Source organism: Equus quagga, chromosome 11 (assembly GCF_021613505.1).
Source record: "Equus quagga isolate Etosha38 chromosome 11, UCLA_HA_Equagga_1.0, whole genome shotgun sequence".
In the NCBI taxonomy this organism is placed as follows: domain Eukaryota; kingdom Metazoa; phylum Chordata; class Mammalia; order Perissodactyla; family Equidae; genus Equus; species Equus quagga.
The window spans coordinates 108,078,307-108,087,410 of NC_060277.1; the positions used below are offsets into that span (position 1 = coordinate 108,078,307).

At 51.8% G+C, this 9,104-nt stretch overlaps 1 protein-coding gene across 1 annotated transcript; it reads left to right on the top strand.

Annotated features, from left to right (window-relative positions):
• Positions 1-3,197: 3,197 nt before the first annotated feature.
• SSTR2 (somatostatin receptor 2) lies at positions 3,198-8,871 on the top strand. Its single transcript, XM_046675277.1, has 2 exons — positions 3,198-3,367; positions 7,361-8,871. Exon 2 carries the CDS (start codon positions 7,452-7,454, stop codon positions 8,559-8,561), a length of 1,110 nt encoding a protein of 369 aa, XP_046531233.1. The 5' UTR covers positions 3,198-3,367; positions 7,361-7,451; the 3' UTR covers positions 8,562-8,871.
• Positions 8,872-9,104: the final 233 nt, after the last annotated feature.

A 9,104-nucleotide genomic window follows, 5' to 3' on the forward strand; every position in this document is an offset into this window, starting at 1 on the left:
AGCACTGTTCTTTGCACGTCAATAGAAATGACGAGCCTCATCCTTGGCATTCCTGTGGAGACAGTAAAAACCACACCAGATACTTGGATAGGCATCCACCACTCCCAACCAGGTCCAACCCTCCTCCCAGGGCCCTCCTGCTTTCCTCTAGACTTAACTGCCAGACTTCCTTTGACTAACCTGATTGCAGAGGAACAGTTTCCCCCGTTTAATTTATTAAGCCTCTAAGAGACACAATGACCTATTTGGGGCTTGTGATCCACGTCAGTGCTCCTAGGCTGTGACCTTCTCACGGAAGGTGAGCTGAGCAGCATCTCCCCATGTTACAGGCTTGAGCACCAGCCTGGCCCTTTGTCCTGCTCCTGTTCTTAATTTCCTGCTGTCTATTGTCTCTCTGATAAGTGCTGAAAGAGGAAAGGGTATTATTTAATTGCTTTAAAGATATCAAACAAGCCAGTGCGGAGGTTATCTCCTCCCCAGCCCCTGGATTTTTCTGGCTCAAGGTTGTGTTACTTAGTTACTAACCCAGCTGCAGAGGGAGAAGGGGCAGCCCCAGAGGAACAGCATCGGCTTCATTCAGCAGATGGAGGGGAAAGTTAAGAGAAGAGCCATTAGGAGTCAGATAGGGAACTGGAACCCGAAGGTGGCTGCTGAGTGCAGGTGGCAGCAACGTCACACAGCTCTTTCAAGGCATTCAAAGGGAGGAGGGGGTGGCCCACATTATCTGGACAAGATCCACAACTGTTCCAGATTACCCATTTTCTGCCATCAAGGTGAATGCTGTTCAGACCCCACTCACCCAGCCTTGCAGCAGAGACAGGTGTGCCTGAGGCGGATGGGCCAGTACTTTTTCCAGGCTGGGCCCACCCAACCCAACATATAGGGGGAGAGAGAAGACTTCACAAAGAAAGAACACAGAGGGGGATTTCACTGTCTCAGGTCATCCGAGGTAAAGGGCATTATTGGAGGAGGCCATCGAGAAGATGTGACCGCCTGTTAACACGCAAGCTGGACCTAAGCAATCAGAGGCTCCTTACCCATCTCCCTTTCCCTGGAATGTACATTCTGCCCACTGTTCCCGTACTAGGAGCCACTTCAAGGACACAGCCTTGAGAAAGCAATGTGCTCTTGAGACCGCCTGGACTGAATATGTGGCTGAACCCTGCTAAGGCCTCTACATAAACTTTTTAAGATTCTGGCAGGTGGGTGCAGACACCTACTCATCTTGAAGCCACCCAAGACAAGCCTTGTAAGTTCCTTTGCTTCTTAAAACCGCCACCTACCAATCTGGAGTGGCCTGCCTCTTTCTGTGGTCTTTCCTTGCTCTCCGGGGTGGGGGCGGTTTCTAATTTCACCTGGGGAACTACTGACCTTGCAAACCAACCAGCACACAGAGGGGGCCACCAAACACCCGAGCAGCTTCGACGGAGACGGTTATTCAGCTGATCCTGCAGGATGACGGTACTCACAGTAAAACTAAAAAAAGAACCAGGCATGGTCCCATCAGGGCCACCTGTGGGGGGAGGGGGCTTTGAGAGCCAGTGGTTCATTTCCTGTATAGGTTAGAAAACCGATTTAAAAAAAAATAATAACAATACATGAGTTTGGCATCAACAGTTGTAGACCTTTGAAAAGATAACACAGTCCCCGGGAAAGGAATTTGAGAGTGGAGTGGGCATTTCCTGGATCTTCCTTTCCCTCCTCTTTTCCTGGAAACCAGTTGGGTCATTGGTTTTCAACTAGACGTGGCAACAGGTGCTCCTGTTGCAGCTGTGTCCCCAGAGCGTGCGTGGTTCTCCTGAGCTCACTTCCACCCTGCCCTCCTGGTATTACTGCCACCCCTCCCTCTTCCAGCCAATGGCTCTTCTAGTGAGCTACCTGCCCCAGCCCCTCTACCCTGCACCTCCCAGAAGCTGCCTCCCAGACCGGCTGGGACATGAGGCAGTCACCAGCTCAACCTCTGTTGAGCCCCCAAGCGCCAGGCTGATGGATTGAGCCCCATCATCACCAACAGCTCTGAAATAGACAAATCCAGTGGAAACCCCTGATTTCCACCCTTACAGTGAGTACCCCAAGATGCAGATAGATACTAGCAGCCAGCTGTAAACTCATCCTGTGGTTCCCTTCCCAGGCCACTCACCCATCTCTAGGGCTCACCCTACCTGTTAAACAGCCTCTGACTTTAACTTTCCCCTGGCAAATTGGAAATCACGTAATAGGATGGACCAAGGCAGCACAGCCCACAGAGAAAACTGCGGTTGATGCTCGCTGTCTGTTTTCCCATCCTCTCAAACTGTACTCGCAGGCCCTGTGTTCATGTGTATGCATGTGTGCGTACTTGGAGGACGGTGAGGAAGCAGAGGCTGCAGGATTGATTATGACTTATTAAACTATTGGAACAGAGGCTGAATCATCACAGTCAAAAAATAAATAGCTGCAACTTGATGCGACACAACTCCCACTTCTTGCATGTTCCCCTTTCTTCCTTCACAGCGCGTGGGAGGAAGGCCGTGCTGGGTCAGACCAGCAGGTGCCGACTGACATGGTGATGGCCGCTGCGCCTCCAAGCTCTGGAAAGCTGGGAGAGCCGGGATGCGTCGCTCGCCTGCGGAGCCTCTGCCTGCTTCTTGAACTGAATTTTGGAACCCAAGTGCGGGCTGGCACACTGTGTGCAGGGGCGTTGGCCGCTGCACGGAGAAGTGCGTTCCCCCGACCCATTTTCTCCCTGCCTTCCCTTGGCCTGCTCCCTGCCCCCAAGGATGACCCACGGTAGACGCAACTTTGCAAACTTGTCTGACTGAGGAGATGGCAGAGGTCCCAGGGCGAGTCTGGGTCACCCCAGCTGCCACTCCAGCTGCCTAGAATATGTTGGGTGAAACAGAGCCGATTCTGGGAAAGCAGCGTGTGTCCCTACCACAAGTCGTGGAGAGGCCAAAATCGCTTGACCCTTCACGCCTCCGGATGCGGGTCCTCCCACTAACCCCCACCCTGCCTGCGAGCTCTGCCCGCAGCCACAGGCGGGATCCTCCACCTGGCTCACCCCTGTCCTCCCACGGGACCGGGCGGGCGGAGCAAAGCTGCCGTGACGTAACCGGGGCGGGGGGAAATGTGCCGAGGGGCCCGAGCTTCGCTGGGCCAGTCCAAGCGGCGCAGCCACCGGCGCCCGGAGCCTCAGTTCGCGGCTCGGCGCCCGGGGTCTGCGGGCTGGCGAGTTCTCCGCGGCGCGAGGGCCGAGCCTGAGCCGGCAACTCGGGACGCCGAGCGCAGGGGCCCGGCCAAGCGGCTGCGAGCCCTGGCGCCTCGCTCGGTCGGGGACAGCCGCTGGGTGCCGGCGAACCGAGCTAGCGGAGTGCAGCGAAAAGCAAAGGTGAGGTGGTGTGTAGGAGTGCCTGGGTGTGAGTGTGTGTGTGTGTGTGTGAGAGAGAGAGAGAGAGAGAGAGAGAGAGAGAGAGAGAGACGCACTTGAGCACCTGGGTGCATCTGCGCTGCATGGTGGTGCGCGCCTCAGTGTGCCTGAGTGCAGGTCCCGCGCTGCGTGGTTCTCCGCCCTTGTGCCTTTTGGGGGTAATTTTTGTGGGAATGAACGACAGCAGGTGTCCTAGCGTGAACGGGGGGCCGTGGGTCGTGTGTGCCGGAACGGCCGTGTGGGCATAGCTGCATGCCGGTGTGCGTGGCGTGCGCCCTCGTCCAGTCCTCATCCCGCACCCGAGTGTCCAGGTGGCAGCTGCAACCGGGATAACTTCTCTCCCAGCCGCCTGCAAAAGACCCCTGACGCGCGGAGAGCGAGGCTGGCGGGGGCAGGAGGAGGGGACGCCGCCGCGGCTCCCGAGGGCGCGCACCCCGACATCCGAGTCTGTGAGGGGCAGGCAGCGGAGCAGAGAAAAGACGCGCTTCTCCGCTCTTCTTGCTCACCCGGCCTGGCAGACGGGTCCGGAACGGTCCAGAGTCGGCTCCCCTGGCGCCTGGGCGGAGAGGACAGTTTGCCCGGGTTTGGAGAGACCGAACCGCTGAGTGGCCCGCGCCCCGGAGCCGCCGGGCAAGTCTCTGAGCGGCTGTCGCCCTCTCCCAGCCATCCATGATGCCTCGGCCCCGCCTCTGCATTTAGAGACGAGGGTGCTGGCACCACAATCTTTAATCTCCCCTTCCTCTACCTGGAAATAGCAAAGAATCTTTTAGGAAACCCTTGGGTCTGAGGGTCAGCGAGTTGGATGGCAAAGTGGAGGATTTTGCGTGCCAGCCAGGGAGCCATCTGGGCAGTCCGGAGTCTCACCTCTCCTCCATGCCCTTAGCCCAGCGCCGCCTCGGGCTTCTCCTAGGCTCTCCAACGCCGGGGACACCTGGCTATTGTCTCTCACCGCCAGTGGGGCTCACGCTTCAGCCACCGGGAGATGCGCTGGGGTTGAGCAGGCCCTAAGGGAACTGAGGGTGGAGGCTGAATGGGGGAAAGATGCTGGGGAGAAGGAAAAAACTGAAGCTGAATAGCATTGGGGAGCACCCCTGATGCCCGGTTCCCATCCCAACGCTCCATTTCTTAAGCTGGTAACCACAGCTCCTCTGGGAGGGTCAGGGGATGCCCAGACCCTTCTAAGCCTCCTCTCCAACAGGGCCAGGACTCAGTCTCAGAGGAAACCACCAGCCATTTCTTGTATCTAACCATTCTTGGGCTGGAAAAATAAAGAAAGCAGAAAACTAAACTTCCTTGTGTGTTTAATTGGACCACAATTCAGCAAGTATTGCCTGCCCAGCATTGGACTCCACTTTCAATGGGGCTCAAATAAAGCAGAAGTCCCTCAGAGACCTTAGGCAGCTGACTTCATTGTCGATGAAATAAGATTCACTGTGATTTAAACTCATTTCTTCCTCTGAGGAGCCTTCCCACTCTGGACTGGCTCCCGGCTTACCACCTCTGCCACCTTCTCCAAATTCTGAACCCTGTCTATTGCTGCCTCTCTCAAAAGTGGAGAATGCTGCTTCTCAGCCTATTTCAGAAAAAAAAAAATTGACCCCGTTGCAATTCCATCCCACTGAGTGAGACTTCAGCCCAAAAGTCAGAGGTAGGGCTGGAGATCAGCTTTCCACCCTCCCTCGCACGCCTGCATCATCCTCATCTCTACCCCAGAAGCTCTAGACAGGGCGTCTGCAACCCAGGGGTCTTCAGTCTTACCCAGACACTGGCGTGTGACCTTGCCTGTTACATGGATAGGACCCTGGAGTTGCTACTGATTCATGCACACTTTTCTGCAGGTGGCTTAAATAGAATTCCGGGTCTATAGAATTAAAGTAACTGACAAGACGGTTAGAAATGATAGTGGAAACAAGCCGTGTTAATCCAGGGATACCAAAAACAGTTTCTTTGCAGCTTCTGTTTTTAGTAGCTGCCAGTTTATGCTTTTTACCCAAGGCAGACATTAAATCCTGGGTCTCCAAAGTACTTTGCCGAAAAGGTCAGCCGCAAAGCCCAGACCCCGCTTTGCAGAGAGTTGCGTGGTGGGGAAATCAGCACAGAAATAATAAGCAGCGCGCCTGGCGGTGCGAAATGAATCAGAGACAGGGGCGGGCAAGGATCCTCAAGTACTTGTTGCTGGCTAAGTTCCCTTTAACTCATCACCAGTTCCTCCAGTCTTCACTTAAGCACCGGGAAAAGTGCCCTGCTCAGGGGAAACGTGTGCACCAAGTGAATTATTCCCACTATGTGCTGAACACACCCCCCCTTACCATCTTCCTCTTTCCTGGAATGACCTCTTCCTTGCCTCCTTCTTCATGTGTTCAAGACCCAGCTCAAGCATTCCTCCTGCCAAGCCTCCTCTGAAACCCCCAGGAGAGGAAGGCACTCCTAAGTCCTCTGTTCATATCTCCATGCAATTCCCACCCTCTATAAGTTGGCTTCCTTGCATGTCTCTCCTCCTGAATTGTCACCTCCTAGAGGACACCAGCCATGTCTTTTGTTTATTCCCATGTCCTTGGTGTCCAGAGCAAAGAAGTCCCCCAGTGATTTTTTTGCATGACTGTAGATAAATCATTTAATTATGTGATGAGCTATTGTTTTATATCTTAGGCCAAGCCAATAATGTTACAATTATCTTCTCAGCATGGACGTAAAACAGGAGGCAGCTCCTTCAAACTAAAGCCCAATTATCAGCCACTAGTTTTCCAGTCCACCGAGCAGCAGATGTGATGCTGTGCAGAGCTCAGAAGACTTGGGTGTCCTGTGTTCAAATCCCAGCTCCATCAGTTGTGTACAAGGAAATGGGAGCAAGTTACTTGAACTCTCGAAGCCTCGGTTTGCTCATCTATAAAATGGGGATAACTATCCCCACTTACAAGATGGTTGGGAAGATGAAGTGGACAGTGAATGTGAATGAGCCACATCAGGGTTTGGAATTCACTTCTGTGAATGAGTCTGGCTCCCTCATGCCTGGCTCCTGTTTTTGTCCTTTATCAGGGGATCAAGCAAATCCTCAGCGGTGTTAGAAGATGCGCATTCAACCAGGGACTTTAGGAAAGGACTCTCCTCTTTTCTTAGTTAGGCATGAGGGTATTAAGCACTGGGTATTGGAGAAAGGAAAACAGAAGAAACAAAAATAAACTAAAGTGTGCATTCTAAAAAGAAAAGCAAGTCAGATTTTTATTTTTAACATTTAAGACTATAAATTGGTCCATTGTGTCGGCAGATTTCAACAGATTAGAGATAAACGAGATGGCGGGGGAAAAAGAGGAAAAGATAACATTTTTTGAGTTCCGATTATGAACTCAGCACAGTGCTAAACGTTTTCACATACATTTCATCACTTAACATTCATGACACCCCCATTTTGACAAATGAGAGTCAGCGGCGAAGTGCCGGGCACGAGGTCACGTGGGCTCCGGGGGGGATCCCTGGTTTGTTTTACCTCTAAAGTCCAGGACTTTTCCACCATGGAGTTTTCAGAATGGAAAGACTCCAAAGCAGTCAATGAGTCAGCGTAGATTTCCTCAGAGGGAAAAGGCCGAGAAGGCCAGCATCAGAGCCCTCTGAGGTCAGGGGCTGGGCTTCTCCAAGCTCTGCCTTTTTACACTTTGGACCAGTCAACTTCTTACAAATCAAAGCGTATTTTTTGTAGCCACAGCCATCTCCTACACGTGCATCACCAAGAAGACAAGACAAACTGACGACTTAACCCAAAACTTTTCCCACTATTGGAAAAAAACAACTCCAAAAGTCTGCACACTGATGAGAATGGGCTTGTAGCTCTAACACTGATGTGGAAAGATACACTTTTCAATTGGAGAGCATGTCTGAGAGGGTAAACTAGAAACATGGAAAGCTGGTGAGAGCTTAAGTAGCCTCTGGCTGATGAGCCTCTTCCTTTTTTCCTTGCAGATGTCACAGTGGATCCTTTGCCTCCAGGACCCATTAAGGTGAGAATAAGCTCTTTGGCTGGTTGAAACTAGCCCAAGACTGTAAGGCAGCCATGGATATGGCATACGAACTACTCAATGGGAGCCAAGCATGGCTTTCCTCTTCATTTGACCTCAATGGCACTGTGGCAGCTGCTAACAGCTCAAACCAGACAGAGCCATACTATGATCTGACCAGCAATGCAGTCCTCACGTTCATATATTTTGTGGTCTGTATCATTGGGTTGTGTGGCAACACGCTTGTCATTTATGTCATCCTCCGCTATGCCAAGATGAAGACCATCACCAACATTTACATTCTCAACCTGGCCATCGCAGATGAGCTTTTCATGCTGGGTCTGCCCTTCCTGGCCATGCAGGTGGCTCTGGTCCACTGGCCCTTTGGCAAGGCCATTTGCCGGGTGGTCATGACTGTGGATGGCATCAATCAGTTCACCAGCATTTTCTGCTTGACAGTCATGAGCATTGACCGATACCTGGCTGTGGTCCACCCCATCAAGTCGGCCAAGTGGAGGAGACCCCGGACAGCCAAGATGATCAATGTGGCTGTGTGGGGAGTTTCTCTGCTGGTCATCTTGCCTATCATGATATATGCTGGGCTTCGGAGCAACCAGTGGGGGAGAAGCAGCTGTACCATCAACTGGCCAGGTGAATCTGGAGCGTGGTACACAGGGTTCATCATCTATGCCTTCATCTTGGGGTTCCTGGTACCCCTCACCATCATTTGTCTTTGCTACCTGTTCATTATCATCAAAGTGAAGTCTTCTGGAATCCGAGTGGGTTCCTCTAAAAGGAAAAAGTCTGAGAAGAAGGTGACCCGGATGGTGTCCATAGTGGTGGCTGTCTTCATTTTCTGCTGGCTTCCCTTCTACATATTCAATGTCTCTTCGGTCTCTGTGGCCATCAGTCCCACTCCAGCCCTTAAAGGCATGTTTGACTTTGTGGTGGTCCTCACCTACGCTAATAGTTGTGCCAACCCTATCCTGTATGCCTTCTTGTCTGACAACTTCAAGAAGAGCTTCCAGAATGTCCTCTGCTTGGTCAAGGTGAGCGGCACAGATGACGGGGAACGGAGTGACAGTAAGCAGGACAAGTCCCGGCTGAATGAGACCACAGAGACCCAGAGGACCCTCCTCAATGGAGACCTCCAGACCAGTATCTGAATTGCCTGAAAAATAAATAAATAAAACACCAAGCTCTGCTAACTGGCAACGTGCTCCCTACCCCCACTCCCTTCCTTCCTCCCACGCATCACACCTGGCTTCTAGAATAGGGAATTGCTCAGCATGAGTCCAATTCAAAGAACACTGTTTGAGTCGGCTTGTCTGAGTGAATGATAATGTATTAAATTGATTACCTCTCCCTTAAAGTGAACATTTAAAGGCAGGCAGACAATTCAAAGTCTGGAGGAATGGAGATCATGCCTGGATACGACCTTTAGAAATGTTGAAGCTCAAGAAAAATAGAAAACTATATCTGTGTGTTTGTGTGTTTAAAGCCCAGTATGTAATGTTGTGGTCTTACACTTATACTTGTATATTCCTTTCTGTACAGACGTAACCTATGTTTTCTGTGCTCAAGTACACAAGTAGCAAGTTCAAGTGTGCATAGCATAGGTGGAAATTTATTTCAATATGGTACCCACAGAAATGGACTTACCATGAAGCCAATAAAGCTTAAGCTTCAGGGCTCTCTCTTGCTTGGGC